This window comes from Microcaecilia unicolor, chromosome 6 (assembly GCF_901765095.1).
Source record: "Microcaecilia unicolor chromosome 6, aMicUni1.1, whole genome shotgun sequence".
NCBI classification, from domain to species: Eukaryota; Metazoa; Chordata; class Amphibia; order Gymnophiona; family Siphonopidae; genus Microcaecilia; species Microcaecilia unicolor.
The window spans coordinates 305,511,651-305,536,859 of NC_044036.1; the positions used below are offsets into that span (position 1 = coordinate 305,511,651).

The 25,209-nt window shown below is 43.7% G+C and overlaps 1 protein-coding gene across 3 annotated transcripts in view; it reads right to left on the reverse strand.

Annotated features, from left to right (window-relative positions):
* TEKT3 (tektin 3) overlaps positions 1-25,209 on the reverse strand; it is an 84,330-nt gene that overhangs the window by 27,529 nt on the left and 31,592 nt on the right. For 2 of the 3 annotated variants that reach the window (XM_030206190.1, XM_030206189.1), the window contains exons 2-4: positions 17,922-18,529; positions 11,751-11,834; positions 6,332-6,402 (exon numbers count right to left, since the gene is read on the reverse strand). In XM_030206190.1, the coding sequence (XP_030062050.1) occupies positions 6,332-6,402; positions 11,751-11,834; positions 17,922-18,500 (734 nt within the window). In that variant the 5' untranslated portion in view covers positions 18,501-18,529. Of the gene's footprint in view, positions 1-6,331; positions 6,403-11,750; positions 11,835-17,921; positions 18,530-21,326; positions 21,378-25,209 lie in introns of those variants that run through there. The other variant, XM_030206191.1, reaches the window with a different exon arrangement.

Sequence of the window (25,209 nt, forward strand, 5' to 3'; positions counted from 1 at the left end):
GTTTAGCAAATAATATAATTTAAGGTTCTGACGATTATATATCAGGTTTTATTTGCTCATGCTCCATTTTATTTGAAGCAAGTGTAGTGTGATATGAGTTTAATCATCAAAATTAAATGTGTAGCATGATATTGTGCTGAATCAGATACAAATATATATATATAGCAACACAAAAATACAGCTTTAAAAATATATTTGAAGATGCAGTAGAAACTGGCTTTCATTCCAAAAGCCCTCTTCCCCCTCCCTTTGGGGAACAATTAAAAGACAAAAGGTACTGCTGCAAGGACCTCACCTCCCCCTTTTTCTCCCTCTTTAACAAAAGACTTCTCAAGTAAGAGACTGCCTCAAGGTTAAATTGACTCTCTTCCTCTGATCAAAAAGCCTGGCTGATCAACACAACAAATCTCAAAGGTAACCAGTAGAGGCAAGGAGACAGGCAGGTGGAAAAGGTGTGAAATCCAGCTACTAAAGACAAAGGACACCTGCTGGCCGCCCCAGACAAATCTTATCAGAGTATCTATCACAGAGATTCAAACAGGAAAGCCTTGCACTTCAATAAACCATTTGTCAGCAAAATCCTGATAGCAAGTCTTGTGATGTCATAAGACATGAGACCAAAATACCACAATGCTTTGCAACTACTCCGGGTCGTGTGCAAACCAGGAAACCAAGACATTCGCGTGGCATGGCTTCCTGCAGCTTGTAAGATATAAAAGATAGAAGCTGTTCCAGACAAGCAGATGCTTCCCTTCAACTGCAACACAGATTCTTCTCTGCAGATTCTCTCTTCAGCTGCAAGTCAACTCATCCATCACTGCAGAAGCCCTGCTCCCTGCTCCTGACCATGTGCTCATCACTCAGCTCTGCAACAAAGACTCTCCTGTAAGTTAAATTATAACCTTAACTTTTAAACTGGCTACCTTACTTAAGTACAGATTATCTGTAAAGATCTCTTAAAAGAACTATCTCTCGTTTGTAACCTTATTTATATGATTGCATTAATCATATTGTAAAATAATAAACCTTTTGAATCTAAATATATAGTGTTCTTGTCCTTTAGATCTGGTAATGCTGGTTAATGCAATCCAATAAATACACTTAATTCCTTTTATTCTTGAATCGTTCTTACCTTGTGGGTAAGTGGTGGAGAAATTTTTGCGAGTGCTCTTAAAATATTCCCCTGCTCTTTGTTCTTAAATATCATATTAGGACTGTGACAACTTTGTAACATTTTTAATAGATATTAAGAACATTTAAATTATATCTTGTAACACAAGTTTTGGATGTTTATCAACCAAGACATGCACTGAGGTCAGCGACTGCTATGCAGCTTTCTACTGATGTAGTGATGCGGCTGCGCCATGCGGATACACGAGCTACAGCTTTTGTTGTAGCCAAAATTTCTTTATGGAACGTACTATTTGGTCAGCTTCATCTCTGTGGTAGTTTTACACAGTTTCGAAAGCTCTTGAAAACACACCTTTTTGTGACTATATTTTTTTGGCTATCTCTGGACTTGACCTCTTTGCTGTTAAGTGATGCTGCTATGATTTTGTTTTATTTATTGTTTTGTTTTATTATGAATGTGTTTACGGAAACCATTTAGCTATAGGTGATATATAAATTTTCAAAATAAATAAATAAACAACAGGGTGTCTAGAACTAAACATCGGTGGGGGGGGGGGGGGCACATGGTAGGAGCCTATTCTGTAAAGAAATGTAGTTATCTACATTTCTTTATAGAATCCTGGTATGACTGGGTATCAATGCACCTAACATTTAGGCACAATCACTTATGCCAGCCATAGAACTGGCATGTGCTGCACCTAAGTTTGGAAGTTACCCACATAACTTACAGTAAACAGCAACCTTCATATTTATGCTCATTAGCTATTCCCTACACATCATCTAGAGTATTCAGGTTCAGCTCTGGAATTCTCTTCTACTAAATAAACTTCATGATGTTGCTCTCCTTCAGTTTATTAAATGTCATAACAGCAGGAAAAAGAATAATCCCTGGTATCATTCAGGCTCGACTCTTCTGAAGCACCAAGTGAGGCAGGCAGAGCACCGGTGACAGAATAATAAGTGAGCAGATACCGTATTTTTCGGACTATAAGTCGCACTTTTTTCCCCAAAAATTTGGGAGGAAAATGGGGGGTGCGTCTTATAGTCCGAAGGTAGCGATTCCGGATCGCCCTCCCCCCGAGTTTGGGATCGCCCTCCCCTACTCACGTCAGCGATGTTCCCTGGTGGTCTAGTGACGTCGGGGCAGGAAAGAGCCCCCTCTTTCCTGCCCCGCGCGCTGCTCTCCGTCCTCCTCCGTCCTCCATTTTGAATATCGCCGAGACCGTCAGGCAGCATACAGGAGGACGGAGGAGGACGGAGAGCAGCGCACGGGGCAGGAAAGAGGGGGCTCTTTCCTGCCCCGACGTCACTAGACCACCAGGGAACATCGCTGACGTGAGTAGGGGAGGGCGATCCCGAACTCGGACAAGACGCACCGGAGCACCTAGGTTTTAGAGGAGGGAAAAAGGAAAAATTTTTTTTTCCTATTTCCCTCCTCTAAAACCTAGGTGCGTCTTATGGTCCGGTGCGTCTTATAGTCCGAAAAATACGGTAATCTCCAATTTTGTAACGCACAACAACCGTTGTACACTTCAGAAATTAAAAACCCAAGAGCGCTTATCATTCAAAACTGATTTTGGAGACTCCCAATTTAGTAAAATATTATTCTCAATTTTTAATTCTTTAACTTCTACACAGCTTTCTTCAGGTTCATCCACCGTGCTCCCAGCTGACGCCTTAGCACAATATTTTCTTTCTAATTAATTAGGCTAAAAACGACAGATTGGAAACCGTCCTAAAATTTGCCAAACTGAACAGTCCAAAGCAGATTGCTTAAGAATGGGCCTAACGATAGCTGAGTTCAAACAGTCAGGCAGTAGTCCTTCCGAAAGACTCTTAATGAGTTGCTGAAAAATAGGAAAAAGGCAAAGAGAAGGAATCTTAAGCCAACTAGAAGGGATAGGGTTGAGAGCACAAGTAGTAATATTCCAACTCTTCAAACATTTTTCCAACTCCTTAATTGAAGGCAAATTAAAAGATGACCATTGGAAACTGGAACTGACAACTGAGAACTTACTGGGTCAGATAAAAAAGACTTGAAAATGATGAATATAAAGAAGCAACCTTAAGAATGTTGTTTTTACCAACTTCTACCACATACGGAAGCCAATCTGATATTACATCCTTGACAATCTGGTTGCAGGGCAGGGTTTAGTACCAAGACAGTTTTGGCTTCTTTACTAAGTGAGATATATCAGAAGCTGGATGAGGGCTATATTGTTCTGGCAGTGTCTTTGAGCAGTATTTGATGTAATTGATCACACACTTTTGTTAGACTGTCTCTCTACTACTACTGGACTGACAGGTGTGACACAAAAATGGTTTACATCTTTTCTTAGCAATCGCACCTTTAAAATCCATTTGGTTGATCAGCAATCTGACAGTTATCTTTTTAAATGTGGAGTTCCGCAAGGCTTCATAATAACACCGACTTTGTTCAATATTTTCATCAGCCCCCTAGCTTCATTGATCCAAGCATCTGGTCTAAGTACCTATATTCACACAGACAACATTTTTATTCTTCTTTATACAATCAATACCAATCCTGACTTGAACCCTCTACAAATCTGTCTAGACAAAGTAGCCACATGGTTCCATAATCATCATATGTTTCTTAACCCCCAGAAGACAATCACTTGTTGGATTACTGGCCAAGCTTCTCCTCCATCAGTTATTCCCATCTTGTTCAGCGTTCCAATTCAACCAGTTGAGCAAATTAAATATTTAGGGGTAATGATAGACCTGATTGGGTTTTTCCATGCTATGGAGAATAAGATCCATTCGTAGTCTCGTAGATTTTAGTTCACTGCATACTTTGTTCCATGCCTTCATTGTGTCCTGTTTGGACTGTAATGTAGTATATGCTGGGGCTCTTAAATCTGAACTAAAGAGGCTACAGTCTCTACAAAGCATCACTTTATTCCGTCCTCTGTTAAGCGTTGCAATCACATATTACTATTACTTCAAAAATTATATTGGCCACCAGTTGAATTTAGGGGTCAGTTCAAAAATACTTACCCTAACACATAAAGTCCTCCATACAAGTTGACCTGATTACCATGCTAGATTAACTATACCATATTCCCCAGTTCATTGTCTCCGGACATTAAAAGATCACAGATTGGTTCTGCCTAGTCCTAAGCAGGCCTACTAGAAATCAACACGAAAAAGCGCCTTTTATTTTCTTGAGTCATTTTTATGGAACAACCTTCCACAGCATATTAGAGTTGAACCTTTACTAAAGAACTAAAAGTGCTCTAAAAACTTATCTTTTTAATAAAACGTTTTCATGATTTGTTGCCCCTTGGCCTGGAGCAGATGATTATAGATACATGTCAGTGCCTATTGTTATTGTTTTGGTGCAATTGTTCTTGTACGTTTGTATTCTTTTCTGTCAATTATTGAAGTTCCTTTCTTATTGTTTAGTTTTTAGTTGCTATACATCACTTTGATTTACTTTTGAAAAAAAGGCTGTTTTAGCACATTTTTAATAAACATAAACATATTGCGAAAAAACGTCCAAAATTCCAGTAGCAAACATGGCCATTTTCAAACCAATAAAATGTCCAACTTTTTGTTTCGAAAATAGCCATTTGTAGATGTTTTTGTGCTCAGTGTGTCTATCTTTTACAAGATTAAAAAAAAAATTAAAAGGAAAACACACAAAATTAAGCCATTGGGATGTATTGGGGGGGGGGGGGGCGCATTCTTAGTAGACTGGCCAACAGACATCCCAAAAGAGCAGTGGGACACCCTAGGGGGCACTGCATTGGACTTCACATAAAAGGTCCCAGGTACACGTCTCACCATTACCCCCTCATATTGTATGATGAGCCCTCCAAAACCCACCAAAAACCTACTGTACCCAACAGTTGCCAGGGAGGGGGATGCTGGGGGATGGGGCACCATTTCATCCCTGCCTCAGGTGGCAGATTGCTTTGGGCTGCCCCTGCGTTCATGCCTAAATTATAGGCATGCATTTTCACTGTTAGACTAGTATTCTATAAAGAAAAGTAGTTGCCTATATTCCTTTATAGAACAGGCTTCTAAGAGGTGCTTCAGTTATAGAATTGACCCTTATCTGGACAGTGCTGCTAAAAATCATGGATACGGCTGCTGCTTTAAGAATATTTTGAATATTGGGATCTCAGCAAAGTAGTGAGGCGAATAGAAGGAGGATGTTCAAAATTCAAGGACCTTTACTGTAGTCATAGAAACAACTCATTAAAGACCTAACACGGCAGTGTTTCGGCATGTGAGCCTTCCTCAGGGGTCATCAAACCTGTGAACATATATTGGTGGTAATACATTATGTCACCAGTTTTCTGGAGCTGTTTAGGCAGAGCAGAGCAGAAGGGCCTGGTTTATACACTGGCCCTGCAATTGATTTTGCACAGGACCGCATTTTATTTAAACATATGTCATCTGTATTTATTTATTGCATTTGTATCCCACATTTTCCCACCTATTTGCAGGCTCAATGTAGCTTACAGAGTTTTGCTATGTCATAGCCATTACAAGATGTCAGATATAATTGGTAGTGTACAGAGTTTTGTTATGGCATATTCATTGTAGGATAACAGATACAATTGGTAGTATACAAAGGTTAAGTATTGTATTTGCCTCACTACTTTGTTGATGTCTACATATCCGGTAGGTTTTGGATCGTCTCCTCTTTTGTTTTCTGTTTTGAATATTGGGCTTATAAATGATAGAGGACAGAACAACTCCCTCAAACAGGTTAGAGCTCTTCAGATAGAAGAGATGACTGAGAGGAGAATATAAATTAGGTCTATAATATCATGAGCCAGAGATGCGGTCAAAGTTGATATCAAATTGGGGTTATAGAAGGTTTGGACAAGTTTCTGGAGGACAAATCCATTAATACTCATTAGGCAGATGGGAGATCTGGCAATGAGCAACAGGGAAGTCATCTTCTGAGTACTTCCAGCAAACTGGATTGCTCATTGCTGGAGAAAGGATGCTGGGTTCAGTGGGCCATTGGTCTGACCTAGCATGGCATGTTTTCTGCTCTTATGGATATTCTGAAAACCAGATAGGCTGGGAGGGTCTCAAGGATGGGGTTGTGAATCACTTTTTACAAGAGGCTTGAAATGTGCCCTTATTATGGCCCAGTTTCACATAAGAATGTGGCTTTAATTTCACTTAAGAGATATTCAGACTCAATGATCAGTCTTACGCCAGCTGAGCTAGAATCTTGTCTAGATGTCTCCTCATTCTTTCTTGACAAGATTTAATAGTTTCAACTTCCTGTAAAAGAGAAAAAAAATAAACTCTAAAACAAATTCTTGCCATTGACCGGGAGATTAAATTAGAAGGCTGTAGGTAGCTGTTCATAACCACTTTTAGGTACTGCAAGCTTGATGTGTGATTTCTAGACACAGTTTTTGAGCAAACTGGAGGAACAATTACTTTTGTCTGGTCTGCATATATTTTGTTTTGCAGTGGCACTCTCTCCACAGAGCCTGGAAGCTTTGTGTTACTATGTTTTCATACACTGGGTATGCTAAAAAGAGCAGGAGACATATCTTCCAGACAACAGTAATCTGATTTAACTTGTACTACACTGCACGTAAATGGAAGATAATTTTAGAAGCAGTTTCCATGGCTAAAACAGCACCTTATCTGCAGAAATGAGCCTTTAGCAAATTACCTACCCTATGTGAAATTAGAAGTACACGTGGAGGTGCATTTCTCATATTCTTTTAGCTGCAGTGGGAAGAGGCCTTCTTTTGGGGGGGGGTGGAGGGCGAGGTTGGAAATATGCATATACTCTGGAATTTTCAAGTATAAGTGCATAACTCTACAAAGTAGTTGCTAACATTTATGTGCGAGGTATAAGCGTAAGTGGGCAGAATGTTAAGCCATATGCAAGTAGATGCTGAATACGTGCCTATGCGCTATTCTGTAAATACTCGCATATCATACAAAGCACTTGTTTTACAGACATTGATGGACTCTGGACAGAGCATGGGCAAGGCATAAATGTATCCATTTAGGGTCAAATTCTATATAAGGAGCCAAAAATATTGTTGTTGAAAAAAAATACGTTTAGCGCTATTCTACAAACGTCACCTAAAGTTAGGCACGGTTGATAGAATACGCATAGCGGCCGTACCCATAACTAAAAATTTCGGCACAGCCATTTATGCCAACTGAAACCTGGTGTAAATGTCTACGTCTTATTTAGGCACAGATCGGGCATATTCTGTAACAGTGCGCTAATTTTCAGGAATACCCATAACCCGCCCATGCCCCTCCCTTTTGTGATCCACACATTAGAATTTATGTGCACCACTTTACAGAATACGCTTAGAAAGTTGCGTGCATACATTCTAATTAGTGCCAGTTAATGCTGATAATTGCTGCTATTGGCCAATTATTTGTGCTGATTAGCTTGTTAAAACAATTAAATTGTACACACAATTGGCTGCGCATGCTGATTTGTACATGCAACGTTAATCACTTTTTACTGAATCTGGGGGTTAACTTATAGAATACTATAAGATACGTACATATCACTGGCACGTAAGCGCACATACGCCAGATTTATGCATATATGCTAATATACTGACCATCTATGCGCATAACTGTGGGGGGGGGGTGAGGGTTCAACTACTTGTACATATTTGCAGCTGTAAATGTGTGTGGGCGCCTTTTCTTTAGGTAACTTTGAAAGTGAAAGTATGAACACAAAAGGAAGCAGCTTAGTATATAAACCAGGGGGTGAAAGGAAATAGCCTAGAGAGGATAATGCACCCAGCTGAGAACCAGGGAAGCCAGAGTTCAAATTCTGCTTCTCCCACCGATACTCCTTGTGACAATGAGCAAGTCACTATCGCTCACTGCTTAGACTTCATGTACCTAAACATTGATCACTATTGTAGATTGGTACACGTGTCCAATAGTGCTACAAAACAGAAATACCTGAAGGCTTTGCACCTGCATGAGCAGTCTTAAAATTACCCGTAAGTCTCGATTATCCGACATCAACAGGACCGACCTGTTGTCAAATAAGTGAAAAGTAGGATAATACAGAAAAGAATGGTAACCCCTCAAACAATGCAGAAACGAAGGCTGTAAAAGCAGAGTCTTGGGTCACAATGGTGCTGTTTTGCTGTAAAAGCAGGGTCCTGGGTCTGAAACAAATTGTCTCAGGTATGAAATCTCCCTTTATGCTACGACGGAAAAGTGGAAACAGACACGATAATGTCACCGAAAGGCGGGGGGGGGGGGGGGGGGGGGGGGGTCTGTCGGGTATGCTGGATGGTCAGATTAGTGAAGTTCGGATAATCAAGACTGTACTGTATTATGGGAGATATTCTTTTATTGTTAGCAATTTCCTACAGGGAAACTTGCCTGATAAAATCATTGTGTCTGTCTGTCTGTCTGTCTGACAGTTCCCATTCCCATCCCATGTGTTCCTCCTCCAATAAATCTTGAACCACACATTCAATATCATTCATATCTCTGTTGCTGACAGAACACCCAGCCACTAGTTCACAGTTTTCCTGTGTTAAATTTCTGTTTTGTACCTTAGTCCTCTATAGGGAAACAGGCCATTTAAGTTGTGATCTCAGGGAAGCCAGAGCTCATAGTGATGCCATTCAGTATTTTTAAAGCTGCCCTCCTATTGGTTAGTGCCTAAAGATTTCTCCCTGATCACTGAATTACAGCAACATGCCACGTGAGTAACTTCTCACTATCAGCCTGACTGAGGGGCCCTTTTACTAAAGCTTAACATGCGCTAATGGACTTTAGAGTGCACTAAGTGTCACGTGGCCCAGGTATAAAACAGGACATGCAGCAGAGGGGGCCCTTTTACTAAAGGGTTGCCACACGGCCACCCGGAACCACCACCGGCCCAACGCGGCCACCAGTAGTAGTTCTGCCTTAAGCACACGCCATTTCCAGCGCTACAGAAAATAATTCCGTAATTTCTAGTATGGCTCTCACCGCCATCCATAAGTGCTCCCCTCCCCCGCATGGCCACGCAGTAAGAATAATTTCCATAATTCCGTAATTTCTAGCATAGCTCTCACCGCCACCCATAAGTGCTCCCTTCCCCCGCATGGCCACGCAGTAAGAATAATTTTACCACATAGCCATGTCTTTTTTAGGGGCTTTTGTACTCACTGAGGTAAAAATGGCCCCTGCCACTATTGAAGGGCCCTTTTTCCGCAGCTTGGTAAAACGACCACTTAGTGTGGGCTAAGCTTTAGTAAAAGGGCTCCTTACTTTTGCTATTTCATCAAAACATTTTTTTTTCAAAGTAGGAGGAGAGTGCCGTCTGATCTTAATGCTGTGTTAGGTCTGTGCACACACTGGAACACTTCTGGACTCACTGTTAGATAGGTCTGTCCCATTTCTACCTGTAACAGAACCCCCTGTGCCTGTCTGGGGTGGAGAACTTGTACAAGAGGGAGGAAAGGGTCACAAACTTTTCCTATTGTTGACTAAGACCCATTACCCTTCCTTGCCTCAGATACAAACTTAGGGGTTGATATTCAGCTGGCTGCTCTCAGCCTTTTGCTGACCGCTGCTGGTGTTATCCTCCGAAATCCAATGCTGGGTCATGTCCAGGCTCCGGCACTGAATTTCTGGGTATACACAGGTGGCAAAAACATAGCTGGTTAGGTGCAACATTGATCAACATAAAATAGAAGAAAAAGTCCCTTGCAGGAAACGATATAGCAAATACAGCAAAGGTGACACCAAAAGAGGATAACGCTAGATGATGTACGAAACTCAAAGGTTTATTTGAAACATCGAAAGACCCGACACGAATCGTGTTTCAGCCACAACGGCCTACCTCAGGAATCTTACAAACCGGATGTTCTCTAACACTTTAACCCTGATAATCTAGCATGATAGGTAAACACATCTTAGACCTCATGTTTGAGATTGCCGTCAGTCAATATTGAGCACTTAAGTGGCTACGCTGAACCGCATACAGATAGGACTGTGTTTTATGCAGTCCTGTTTATGCAATTATCCTAGACACTCAACTGGCAAAGAGCCAACTCCGCACCAGGAATGCCAATAAAATCACCGGTTCTAAGTGCCACTGAATATGCCCAGTTAGCTCCGGACAGCCAGAAGCCATTTCTGGCCATTTAAATCACTTTGAATATTTACAAGGAAAGACTGTACCTGAATGTAACTGACCTTGAATTACAACCAAAAAAAGGCCAGAACTAAATCCATTCTCCCATGGTCTAGCTTAATATTCATACTTAAACGGGTAGGGAGTAGTGAAATGTAGGATGTTACTAAAGCCCCACTGCACTGTTTATTCATTTGGGTTTAGCTCATGTCTTTTTAGTAGTTACTCAGGATGAGTTACATTTAGGCACACTAGGTATTTCCCTGTCCTCAAAGGGATCACAATCTAATTTTGTACCTGAAGCAGTGGAGGGTTAAGTGACTTGTCCAAGATCACAAGAAGCAGCAGTGGGATCTGAACTTTGGTTTCTCTGGTTCTCAGTCTCCTGCTTCACTCTGTAGCAGCAATAGAGGTCTCATTTATCAGCTTTCAAACTAATGAGCAATTACATGCCCAGGGTCTGAGAGATCTAGTCCATACTGCAGTGGTATTTATTTGCAGGCCTCGAGAGCCGCCAATGGGTCAGGTTCTCAGGATATCCCTGATAAATATGAATGACATAGATTTGCATACAATGGGGATAAAATGCATGCAAATCTCTCTCATACATATTCATTGGAGGCATCCTGAAAATCTGTTTCCGGCCCTAGAGGACCGGGGGGGGGGGGTGGGGGGGGTGAATATCACTGGTTTATTGTCTCATATTGTAATGTTCACACCACTTGTTTTACTTGCCAGTTTATTACTCAAGTACTTGTCATAGGATTATGTTTTGACATTATCATTATTTCACAGTTTTTGATCCACCTAGAAACAAAAGTGATGGGGGGGGGGGGATACAAGTATTTTTAAATAAATAAATTAGTTTCTGTACACTTTACAGTAGGGGGTCCTGAACCCAGTCTGGTTTTCAGGATATCCCCAATGAATATATATGTGCTAGATTTGCAGTCATTGCCAATGGCGTACCAAGGGGGGGGGGGCGGTGGGGCGGTCCGCCCCGGGTGCACGCCGCTGGGGGGTGCCGCGCACCTGTTGGCCGAGTCCGCTCGTTCCCTCCCTGCTGCTCCCTCTGCGCGGAACAGGTTACTTCCTGTTCCGGGGCAGAGGGAGCAGCAGGGAACGACCGGATTCGGAGCCGACAGGCGCGCGGCACTCCCCCCCCCCCCCCCCAGCAGGTAAAAATGCACCCGGGGGGGGGTGTAATTTTGCCGGGGGGGGGGGGGGTGCCGCGCTGCACCCGGGGGGGGGGGCGCATCGGCGATCCGCCCCGGGTGTCAGCCAGCCTAGGAACACCACTGGTCATTGCCTTTATTACCGGCAAATATATCTCATGCATATTCATTGAGGACATTCTAAAAAAAAACCTTACTGGCCGGGTGTGTTCCAAGGACTGGGTTCAGAACCCCTAATTCACAGCGAAGTCCTGTACTAAAACCAATGAGTGACCTCATTAAAGCCATCTTGTTTTGTCTCTTCCCCAACAACTCACCCTCAGCAGTTGTTTTTCCACTTCATCATGAACTAAATCAATGGCCATTCTCTTCTCTCTGTGGTACAAACATTCCTGAGCCACCTGTGGGGTGGGGGAGGGGGAGTGAGAGGGATTGAGAGAAAAAAATGACAACCACTGTAAGCCTTCAGTTTAATTCCTGGCAAAAATGACAGCAAAGACAAAAAGTGTATGCACAGAAGATATGGTATGTAGTGTTTCCACACACAGTGTAGGTAGAAAGGCCTAATTTAGACATATGTGAAGAACACAGAGCTGTGACACAGACCAGCGTTGGGCAACCCATGGGACAAAAGTAGCTCCCAAGACCGGGATATTTACAATGTATGGAAATGCCACTTTGGCTCCCCCCTCCCCCACATACCTGGTTTGCCTCCTTGTTGCAACCCTATATAGAAACACCTGATTTTCCTTCAGTTGGCAGGAGATGTCAGTGAAAAGTTTCAAGTTTATTAAAAACTTTCTATCCTGCCTCACAGAACAAACTATCTAGGTGGCATAAAGGCTAAAAACTCCCAACTCCCCTTTCATTATCTCCTCAGACCCTTGCTGAATTCTTTCACGACAAGGTTCAAAAGATAAACCTTGCATTCTCTACCTCGTCACCTCTCCCTCCACTAGTCCGTTCCCCTTTCTCTCCTTCCCCTCATTCCCTTTCCTCCTTTCCTGAAGTTACTATTGAGGAAACTACACTTCTCCTTTCTTCCTCAAAATGTACCACCTGTTCCTCTAATCCTATTCCCACGCACCTTCTCAATGCCATCTCTCCTGCTCTTATTCCTTTTATCTGTCACATTCTCAACCTCTCACTTTCTACTGCGACTGTCCCTGCTGCCTTTAAACATGCTGTGGTCACACCTCTCCTTAAGAAGCCTTCACTCGACCCTACTTGTCCCTCTAATTACCGACCCATCTCCCTCCTCCCTTTTCTGTCCAAATTACTTGAGCGTGCTGTCCACCACCGCTGCCTTGATTTTCTCTCCTCACATGCTATTCTTGACCCACTACAATCTGGTTTTCGCCCTTTCCACTCAACCGAAGCTACGCTTACTAAAGTCTCCAATGACCTATTACTGGCTAAATACAGAGGTCTCTATTCCATCCTCATTCTTCTTGATCTTTCCGCTGCTTTTGACACTGTCGATCACAGCATACTCCTCGATACCCTGTCCTCACTTGGATTCCAGGGCTCTGTCCTTTCCTGATTCTCTTCCTACCTCTCCCTCCGCACCTTCAGTGTTCACTCTGGTGGATCCTCTTCTACTTCTATCCCTCTGCCTGTCAGCGTACCTCAAGGTTCTGTTCTTGGTCCCCTCCTTTTTTCTATCTACACTTCTTCCCTTGGTTCATTAATTTCATCCCATGGCTTTTTCTACCATCTCTATGCTGATGACTCCCAAATCTACCTTTCTACCCCTGATAGCTCACCTTCCATCCAGACCAAAGTTTCAGCGTGCTTGTCTGACATTGCTGTCTGGATGTCTCAATGCCACCTGAAATTAAATATGACCAAAACCGAGCTTCTCATTTTTCCCCCTAAACCCACCTCCCCGCTCCCCCCGTTTTCTATTTTTGTTGATGGCTCTCTCATTCTCCCTGTCTCCTCAGCTCGAAACCTTGAGGTCATCTTTGACTCTTCGCGCTCCTTCTCTGCTCATATCCAGCAGATTGCTAAGATCTGTCGTTTCTTTCTTTACAACATCCGTAAAATCTGCCCCTTTCTTTCCGAACACGAGTTTGTGAATACAGTGTAAGTATCTCAGTTGCTTCCTCTGCTGTCATAATGAAATGTGAGAGTTAGGAAGGAGGTCCCAACAAGTTTGTTTGCCTAGGGCCCACCATAGGGTTAATCCTGCCCTGACCACAACGCAGCTGTAGTCAGAAACAGCTGTTGCTGTAGTTCTTTACTTTCCCCTCATCATCCCATGCAAGAATGACAAGGATTGGCTTTTGAAGGGAAGACACCCTACCAACGGTCAGTAAATGTAAAGCTAGCTTCCATGAGAGAAGGCGGATGACACTTTCTGCCACCACTGAGTACCAGGCAAGCTGTAAATGATGTAGAAGGTGGCAGAGGTCAAGGAGAAGTTGAATAAAGGTATAAAAGCTATGGGGGGGGGGGGGGATGAAGAACTGAGGAGGTAAATACTTAGGAGAGGGGGAGCATGACAGGGGCGTAGCCAGACAGCCAGTTTTGGGTGGGCCTGGGCCCAAGATGGGTGGGCAGAAGAACTCCGCCTTGTCCCACAAGTGATATGGTCTCGCCCTCTCTCGCCTGCATGCCATATGGTCTCTCAAACATCCCCCTTCCCCCCGCATACCTTTTAAATAGCAGATTTTCACTGACAGCGAGCAGTAACTAATACACACTGCTCATATTGGCCCCACAGTCTTCCCTCTGATGCAACTTCCTGTTTCCGCATAGGTGGGGGAATACATCAGAGGGAAGGCTGTGGGTCCGGAGCGAGCAGTATGTATCAGTTGCTGTTCACTGAAGGCGAAGATCTGCTATTTACAAGGTACGCAGGAGGGACAGTTGTTGGCAGTTTTTGGCTGGTGGGGCTTGGGGATCCCTGCCAGTCACATCATAGATGTGCTGCTACTGGGTGGGCCTGAGCCCAAAGTGGGTGGGCCTGGGGCCCATCCTGGCCCACCCTTGGCTACACCACTGGAGCATGAGAAGGAGATAAAAGTTAGAGAGGGGAATGAAACAGGGGTTGAGTGCCTGATAGGGAGAGCAAAGACGGGTTCAATGCTTAGAAAGTGACAAGCTGAGAGCGAAAAGTTTTGAAGGTCAGGGACAGGGAAATGAGAAAGGGACAAATGCCTTCCCCTTCAAGTACCTTTTTCTCCCCAGGGTCCACACTGCTACATGTACTGCAGCAGGTGAGAGATGAAATGGCAGAGAGCGGTACAAAAGGTGAGAGCAAACCAGGGTAGAGAGTCAGAGGTGCAAAAGAAACATGGGAGGGGGGGGGGGGGGAAGTATGAAAGTGGGGAATAGGTATGAGAGTCCTTGGAATGAGGATGATGATAAAGGAATGCACAAGAGGTAGGCAGGAGGCAGAAGGAGTACAAGAAAACCAAAGGTGGAATTCCCTCTGAGTTGGTAACCTCAAACAGTGTTTCTCAGCCAGTGTACATAGCATGGACTGTCTCTTCACGTTCAAGTGTACAGCGCTGCGTACGTCTAGTAGCGCTTTAGAAATGATAAGTAGTAGTAGTAGTAGTACTATCCATCACACAAGGAACACAATATAGATGCAACTGTACAAGTGTTTTAAATTTATATAAGTGCACATATAACATCAAGTTACTTTTAGTGTTACAGGGTATTGGCATGAACATTATTAAATGGTAAATGCCAGGGTTTCAGCAGAGTTTCTAAATAGATTTATCATGTTCCTGATAAACACAAGAACTGGACTGTACAGGTAGGCTGCTATTCAAAGTCTGCCTTGATAATGAGAAGGGCCCATCCCCAGACCTTTGGGCCCGTGGACCTGGGCCCAGAAGGCCCACGCAGGGATTCATCCCTTCATAGAACAATGTCCATGGCATAACATGAGGCAGGTTCTCTTCTCTTTGGCAAGTCTAGGAATAAGGAGATTGTGTCAAGATAATCCTGCTAAATACCTGGCTATTACTGCATCAGATGTCAGAGAGGCTGGCTTATTTGGTTCTAACAATCATTTACAAACATCCTCCAGATATAATCCACATCAAATGATCAGGATGAGGCTGACAGGTACTGAATAGAGCAGAGCGCATCACAGCTATGATTCAGCCCCATTGCCTCTCACACAAACCTGTGACATATTTCAAGAGCCCCTTGTAGACGCTTTGCACAGCACTTCCTCAGCCCTTGTATCTTCTTCAAATATGAAAGGCTGAGAGAAAACAACATGTCTTAGGAAAAAGCACCCGTATTCAAAGCTAAGCAGCCACCACACTTTTAATTTTTAAATATTTTGATATGCTTTTTTGCCATATGGTTCTGAAATACTGTAATATAATAAAACCACACCACACAACACAAACTTGACTAATAGACCAAAATTGCTGATGACATCACAATCAATTTTCTGTGCTGAACTTTGTACATTCAACTCAATGTTATCAGCAACGCGGTCATTTTTTTGAGAGGGCGAAGATGCAGATGTTGAGGTACAGTTTTATTGTTCTAGTTTATATTTATTAAGGCATTTGATATACCGCTGCAACTACAGAAGTTTGGACTTGCAAATTAGAATAGATAGTGATATAGGAACACTAATGCTCACTATGAGCTCACAGTAAGGTTTTCAGCTGGCTCCAGATTTTCAGGTTAGGATGATCCAGCCATGGTTTTACCTCGCTGCATGCTGGGACCTGTAGTTCTGATTTCCCCATGGCATTATCTAAGGAAAGCAAGACTACAAGTCCCCAAGAGCAGTGCAAAGATATTAGGCAGTCTAAGAGAACCCTCATTTTGCTAGAGGACAACACTCATTTTCACTATCCCCCTGCTCCTACCCCCACACTTACAGGATCTGCAGCATCAGAAATAACAATAAGATAGGAAAGTAGTGTGCTGTGAAGCCTCTGAACTACTGCATTCTGCAAGTTCAGCCGGCCCCACTCCTCCCCCTTGCAAACAGGAAGTCTGTGTCAGAAAGGGTGGGACCGGCTAACTTTCAGAGCACAGCACACAGGGGTTCAGAGGCTCCATGCCACATTTCTCTTCCGTCTTATTGCTATTGTTATAGCTGCACAGGACCACTATTAGACATGATAAAGCAAAGGGCAGATGCTAGGAAGTGGGCCGCAAAGCTTGCTTGCAGGCTGTGGCTCTTTCAACTTCCTGCAGGTTTGGGGCCATTGTCCTGGTTGCCCACGCCTAAAGCAAGGCCTGCCGCTGCAGTTCCTGGGAAAATTGGAAGCCACAACTGTAAAGCCTTATTCATGGGCACTTTCTGCCATTCTCCAAGTTTGGCACTCCAGGTGACCACCTAGTTTGCCTAAGGGTAGCACTAACACTGGAAGTCCCTGCTTGCAGCAGGGTAAAACCAGGACCAGATCAACTTGTCTTGAAAATACTGGCAGCCCTAGCTCACAGAAACTGGTGATGCCATTAAGGATAATGGAAATGTTAGAGATTCTTTAGTGGTCAGCCCCATTTGGAGAACAAGAAAACACAGCACTCGTACTATACAAGTCCTGGGGTCAAATGGAGAGGCAAAACAGGAAAGCTGATGAACAGGGTGACCTGGTGCATGAAGTCCAGGATGATCTAACAGTGAAAGGATGAAGACAATATAATACCAGGGCCATACAAAGGACAATTTCTTGGATGAACACCAACCTCACATGGCTACATTTTGGCAGATGCATGCATCGGGGTGAATTTCAATACTGGATAAGAAGATCTTGACAAATATCAATAAATAATGAATTAATCTTCAATCTTTTCTATGACTCTAGCTCGATCGGTGAATAATTAGATTGTGACAGTCGATCAAGCTACGGTAGAGTCATAGAAAAGATTGAGGATTATCTAATTGTTTGCTGATCAAGCTACAGTAGATTCATAGAAAGATTGAGGATTATCTAATTATTGATATTTTTCAAGGTCTTCTCATCATGTTGAAATTCACCCTTGATGCAGGCATCTGCCAAAATGTGGCCACATTGGGTTTGTGTTCATCCAATAAATTGTTCTTTGTGTGCTATACTGGTATCTCATTGTCTTCATCCTTTCACCATCTGTTCATCCTGGACTTTGTGTACCAAGTCATCTTGTTGATAACCATATAAGTTCTAGACACCTTTCTGGGGCCTCATTAGGCACAAGCACCTGGGGCCCATCCCAAATTGTGTACAGCACCATGAATCTTACTCCTCGTTCACTGTTAGCACTGGTACCAGACCAGCTGTTATATTCCAACACCCTACAGCTCTCAGTGAGTCTGAACTGCACAATACCTGAACTCCAGTGCTATTCTCACCAATTTATGTCCACTATTGTCTCACTCATGTCCTATGGACTGACCTTTGATATCACCAACATATTAGATCCAATGTGGATACCTCTTATGTGAACACAACTGAAATAAGCCTTCTACATATTTATAGACTCACTACTCATTATTGGTCATCTCCCACCATTACCTGAAGAGGCCCTTCCGTTTCAGCCAAGGCTCTTTCCAATCTTCTCTTCATATCTGATAGAGCATTTGTCTCCCCAATCATCTGGTCAATTTCATAATTTACTTCTGCCTTCCAAAATGTAATATCATTGATTCGTTCTCCCAAGTTTCTACTGGTGTCATCTTGGGTCTTTCTTGTTTGTTGCTCTTTGTCAAGAATCATCCGGTTGGTATCTGCTCTCAAATTTACTGCACTACGCCTGGATGTAGCAGAGTCTATATAACTAACCTGATTGGATTTATACCAGTCATCAGATGTATACCTAGTAAAAAGTGCTGTTCTGTTACCAGGGTAGGGGACGATCTTGGTAGGAGGGAGATCTTGAGTAGTTCTAGACAGGGGAGCCAACTCTGGAGTGATAGATGCTACTTTATAATAGGTGCTGGGTCTCCAGGGAAGAGTCAAGCTATGACTCAGTGTGTAATGAGGAAACCGGTTCTTGTAACTTGATGCCATGGTGGATATTGCGGGCAAAAAAGTAGTAGGTGTTGGTCTAGGACGAGCATATGTCGCAGTTAAGGTAGAACCCAGAAGTTCCATGGTGGAATACTGTCATCCAGTGATGTTTCCTGTGGGGAGAAAAATGAAAATAAATGTTGCAGGGGTCAAACTAGAATAAGTATCTGATTAACATGTTATGTAACTTAAGAACATTGCCTTAGACACAAGGAGAGAAACTACTAATGAACAGGATTTTAAAAAATAACATTGATGAGGACACAGTAAAGTAATTCATCATACATAATGACCACATTTGATGTCAAAAGCTTTCTCAAGTTTCCATAGAATGGTTGCTGTTTTGATCCAGTCTAAAGCAGATTTTGACTCAGTCAACAGACTGCCATTATCAACAGGTCATTCCTAAACCTCCATGCAAAGATCTTCTCAAGCCAATCTAACTGCTCAATGACAGGCATTGTAAAATAGTGTATCGTCATTTTCCCACACAAGAGTTCCTGCTCTTTGGACTGGCTAGGGCTGTAAAATAGGACAGATTTGAGCATCAAGATTTTGTGAATTCTCAATAAACTATCGGGTCAATATGCAAAGTCACATATACATGCAGAAGGCAGTTTTATAACTGGGCACCTTGTGGCGACTTCTGCTAAATGTATAAGTCTTCTATCCATGGATTTTCAGTGGCATTATCCAAATAGTGCCAGGGCAGAATTAAGTGTAGACAAAGGAAAAAGTAGGGGGCAGACCAAATGTCTATCTGAACAATGGGTTTATTAAAACGTAAAACAGACTTGACATAGTTTTGTGTTTCGGCACCTGTGGCGCCTGCCTCAGGAGTCAGTCAAATACTCTCTTGTTGCTGGAAGGTGTCCAGATTACAGATGGAAAGCCAAAGTATTCCAAGCATCATTTTGGAATTGCCAGATATTTTGACTGCAATCTCATGGGAATTCCCTGGCAACTTCTTCCATCCCTTTGGGAATCCTGTAGGTTCCAAGGGATTCCCATTCCATGCAGCTCTCTAATGTGCCAGTAACTGCTTTATATATATATTCAGTGCTGCCATCTATCTGTATAGTGGTGCTGAATATATCTTTTTTTGTAAATGCCACCACCAGCATTTAAAAAAATTCAGGTTACCACTTCAAATATTGACCCATATGTATTTTGCTAATGAGAGTTGTGTGCTATTTCTAAATGAAGTCACACCTCGATTTTGGGGCATTAGTTTAATTTACAGCGGAGCTATCTCTTAAGTCAATAAACTGAATGAGAACCAAAGCGGTATATCAAATGTGGAATAAACACAAACATAAAATATAAACCAGATCAAGTAAATCACCTGTTCAGTGACATATAGAGGAGAAATAGCCACTGGACGCAGTTATTTGAGGTATCTGAATTCTGCTTTCTCCATGCAAGAAATTAACCCCAGTCCTCCATATTCTATATAGTATACCTTGAGTTGCATGTGCAAATCAGGCTGTATTCTGATTGGGACGCACAACTTAACAAGCCAATCAGCGCTGATAATTGCCACTTAACAAGAAATTATTGACACTAATTGGCATTAATTAGAATTTATGCAAACAACATTTTGAGCATATTCTGTAAAGTGATGCGTGTAAATTCTAAGATGCAGATTGTTAAAGGAAGCGTGGCCATGGGTGTGGAATGGACAGGTCATGGTTTTTCCTAAAAACTATGGGGCCCTTTTACAAAGGTTTGGTAGGCTCTACGTGCGAGCAGCACATACCAAAATGAAACTACCATCAGGATATGTCAAGCCTCTCAAGGGAAAACCGGATTCGTGAGCCCTTGGACCACTGCCATAGACCGGCAGTGGCAGGCAAAACCCCCCAACCAGAACTGGGCTAACACACCAACAAGACAGGGGCTGCAGCAGTAGATAAGCAAAGCAGGAACACACTGGACTGGAACACTCGGACTGGAACAAGACTTCACCTGCACTTGACTGCCGTTCCCTAGGGGTTGAGCCCCTAGGTGCGGGCAGCCGGCAGGACTTACAGGGTACAGGAACTCACACAGGGAATAGGACTCCAAAGCAAGCTTGACTAAACAGGGGCCAGGAATCAGGACTCAGAACTGAGGGAACGTTGCCAGGGCTGCGGGTTTCTCGCCCAATTGGGCTCCTTTCCGTGACCCGCTGCGGCTTTTTCACGCCGCGAGCGGGTTGCGAGATTTTGGGCGGCTTTTTTATGCCCCGCCGCGATTTTTTCACCAGCCACGTTTTTTTTGCACGGCCGCAGGTTGGCTGGTTTTCCCGCGGCTGCGGCCAATAGAAGCCCCATGGAGGCGGGCTTAATGACATCATTTGTATGCAAATGGACTCATTAATATTTATTAATGATGCAATTCATATGCAAATTTACATCATTAATATTTATTAACGATGTCATTCATATGCAAATGAGTTTGTGCGGTTTTTTGGGGGGCTAGTTTGGGGCGTGGAAATTTTTTTCCATCTGGCAACACTGGATACAACAACAAGCTTGCACAAACATGGACTGAGGGAAAAGGCAGCGGAGGAACTAAAGACACAAAATAAGACAGACAAGGCAGAACACAAAGCTAGGCTACAACCACAAACTAATACCAGAGCATAAACAGAAGGCTGAACACAAGGCAGCCACAAAACACGCAGAGAAACCCTAGAGAGAAACAGGCTCACCACAGAGTACTGCAACCGGAGAGAACAATCCCAGGTGCAGTATGGTGAGAGCTAAATACACACCCACTGGCAGCAGCCAGCACAAGGAGACAGAGCAAGAGCTACAAGTAAGAGGAATATAACAAACACCACTGACCCAAACAGACACACTGAAACAGAAGGCAAAAATACCCACAGACAGAACCAAGCAGAAGTGCAACAGCACACCGACTGACCTATAGCGATGCAAAGGCAAACCTAGGAAGTTCCCAGGTGGTAATAAAGGCACTACAGGTGAGGTTACCAGCAGGGTGGGGCTTAGCAACACAACAGCAGAGCATGGCTTGGCTGGAACAGGATCCCGGAATGGACTGGACTGGAACGGATTTCAGGATTTTCACATAGGCTTCAGGATTTACACACAAACTTGGCTTGGCTGGAGGAACCCCAAAGCAAGTCCGACAGGGAATATAGTCACAATCGTGACAGGATAGTGTGCACCCCTGGTATTAATTTCAATTTGGCATGCATCCATAATGCCTGGACAAATTATTTTTTTTATTTCCTACTGCACGTGACATTTCCAGCATTAATCGGCAGTTGGCACATGCTGACCAGTCTCCGCGTATGTAGCGTGTGAACCCTTATCACTAGATCAAATGGGTGTCATTAAGGGCTCAGGTCATAAATAAACATGCCAATGTTTCAGTTTTACCGCAGGCTCTTTTCCTGGCCCATTGAAAAAAAGCCCTTTTTCTCAGACACAATAAAAACTGTCCCAGCGTGCGCCCAAAAGACGCGATTGCACTACCGCAGCCCACTTTTTACCATGGCTTAGTAAAAGGACCCTATGCGTGCTGTTACCGAATACACCTGTTCTGTGCCTAACAGATGTAGGCATTTATACCAAGTTTTACTTGGCGTGCATGCCCGTGACTAAATTTAGTCACGCAGACAGGCGCTTGGCGAATTCTATAAACCGCGCCTAAGTTTAGACATAGTTTATAGAATATGCCTAGGTGTATTATTTTCAGAGACAATTTTTAAAGCCCGATATATAGAATTTAGCCCAGTATATGTTATTTATGGGAATCAAACATATAAATGGCAAGAGGCGTACTCACTCGCAAATGCGCAGTAGAGACCCTCTCTGTCCTGCCCCCGCGTCAATACGTGATGACGGGGCGTGAGAGAGAGGGAACCTGCGCACCTGCGAGTGAGGGAACCGCCGTCGCCACCGCTCCCCCCCCCCCAGGGTTGCCGCTACCGCTCCTCCCACCCACCCGGAGTCGCAGCCGCCACCCACCCTCCACCCGGCCCGGGTACCTGGCTTCACTATTCAAACCGCCGGAACGCAGCACACAGCTCATCTGAGCTGCCGTTGGCCTTCCTTACCTGCCTGTGTCCCGCACTCGCCGACATTACGTCACACGAGGGCAGAACACACGCAGAGAAGAAGGAAGGCCAACGGCAGCTCAGATGTGCTATGTGCTGCGTTCCGGTGGTTTGACTAGTGAAGCCAGGTACCCGGCCCGGGTGGAGGGGTGGCGGAGGGGACTCCGGGGGGCGGCGGCGGCGACTCTGGGTGGGAGGGGCAGCGGCGACCTATCCGGGGGGGGCCTTTCAAACCCCCCCCCCCCTTCCTTTACTAGCCCGTTTTTACGGGCTCAACGGCTAGTAACTTGTATAAAATGTTTGTACGTTTGGGTAGCTTACCAGGTGCCCTTGACCTGGATTGGCCGCTGTCGGGGACAGGATGCTGGGCTCGATGGTCTTTTCCCAGTATGGCATTACTTATGTACTTATGAGGAGCGACTGCTAGTGGTCAAGCATAATAGCTTTATGTTAAAAAAAATTAATGGGGGATCTTTTGGAGAAAAAAAAAAGTTCAAGGACTCTAGCAACCAAAGGCACCACTTTGGGAAAAGGTCTGAAAACCAAGTGTTTCTACTATTGCATGTCGTCATCATCCTTATACTCAGTTTATACAACTGAAAAACAAAGCTGCTAAGCAAATACAATGTATTGCTCGTATATAAAAAGTGATTTATTTTGGTTTTATAATTCATGGTGTTAGGGTTCACTGCTAAAATTAATCTTTAAAAAAAACATGACCCATTAGAACAGAGAGTTTATATTTCAAACTAAAAATACCACTGGAAAAAAAATCTTTTTTTTTTCAGTCAGCAGTAATACAGAGCAAGCAAAACAATGTCAGCTGTGTTTATGGATAATTCAAACGGGCTTAAGTAGCTGTGAGGAGAACATTGCAATGTTTTATTTAATAGGAATTCAGAATCAATTTATGGACTGCATTGTTTTGAAAGACACATTCTGCAAATTAATCAATCTAATGACTATTAAGAAGGAGTAATATTAGGACAGTCTTCTGTTTCTTTGTTCTCTGACTTCAAGATCATGAAGATTTCTGAGCAGTGAGTTGAAAGGCATATAATTAGTATTGCAAGCATGGCAATCTACTGTAAATGTTTGCTAACAAACAAATGAAGTGTACTAGGTCTATTCAGAGGCAGTGTGTAACTATGTATGTAGGACTCACCAATCTTTTGAATATAAACTAAGGGGCCGATATTCAGACCGCGGGAGTTAGACTGGCTAATTCTTGCATTCGGCACTAAGCCTGGATATTCAATGCCGGGCAGTGGCGTTCCTTGGTCGGCTGCCACCCAGTGCGGATCACCACTGCGCATCCCTCCCCCCCCCCCGGGTGCAACATCATCTGTCCCCCCCCTCCGGTGCAGCATGACACCCCTCCAGGTGCAATGACACCCCCCTGGCGCAGCATCCCCCTGGCACATCACCGCCACCCCTGGGCACATCACCTCCAAGCCCCCCGGGTGCATTCTTCTTACCTGCTGGGGTGCTGGGAGCAGCCGCGTGGCTGTCTGCTCCACTGGTTCCCTGCTCCCTCTGCCCAGCAACAGGAAGTAACAACAGAGGGAGCAGGGAACCAGCGGAGCTGACAGCTGCGCGGCTGCTCCCTGCACCCTTCCTGCATAGTGTTCCCGGGGCGGAGCGCCCCCACCACCCCACCCTCAGTATGCCACTGATACCGGGCTGTTTCCAGTGACCACACTGAATATCCGGTTTATATTCAGACTTAGCCGGTTATCTTCAAACTGGCCAAAAATATACCAGGTTTTCAAGCGGCCAATTATGGCCGCTAAATCTGGTTTAAAAATTGGTGGATAGTCGGTTATATTGCATGATATAACTGGCTATCTGATAGCTGGTTATCCCCCACTGAATATCAGCCGATAGCTGGTTAAGCACTATTTAACCAGTCAGCAGCCATTCTGGCTAGTTAAATAGCGCTAAATATCAGGCGGTGAAATATTAGATTTAACCCTTGAGGCTTCCATTTCTGCTCATAGACAGAATTGCAGCTTAAGCGTAGAGCTCTCTCTTTTCTACCCAGATTATCGTCACATCAAATCACCTTGTCATCCCAGTTGATGTACTTTTTCAATATTATTTTTACAATGAAGTCTACGAAAGCTGAAAATCAAATTCATTTGGCCTCTGGTCTTAAATGCCACAAATCAGACTCACTCTCTCCTGTCAAACCTGGCAGATCTAGAACTTCCAGGAACACTAAAGACGCAGTAATATCTGAACTTAAATCTATTAAAGACATTCTTTAGTCACATATTGAATTATCCCGTGACATGAGAAAAGAGATTGAGGAAATACATGCTAAATTTGCAGCTTCTCAATTGTATGCTGAGGCCTTAGAGAAACACACAACAACAAAAGCAGAAGATGAACTGCCTCTAATCTAATCCAGTGTTAACATCATTAAAGGCCTAAGAGAGGATCTTGAAGATTTAGCGAACAGTTCCCGTTGAAATAATACAAGGATCTTGCCTTTCAGAAGGAGTAGAAAATCAAAGTATGTTATCTTTTTTGACAGATTAGTTACCTGGATTCTTGAACATTGATTCCGCTCCGGCCCTTGAAACTGAAAGGGCCCACCAATCACCATTCCGCCAATTAGCTAATGTGTCAAACCCACAGGCCCGTCAAATGCTCATGGCTGCAAAAGATAAGCCTTCTCTATTGTATCAAGGCAAGAAAATACCTATTCTACCAGACCTC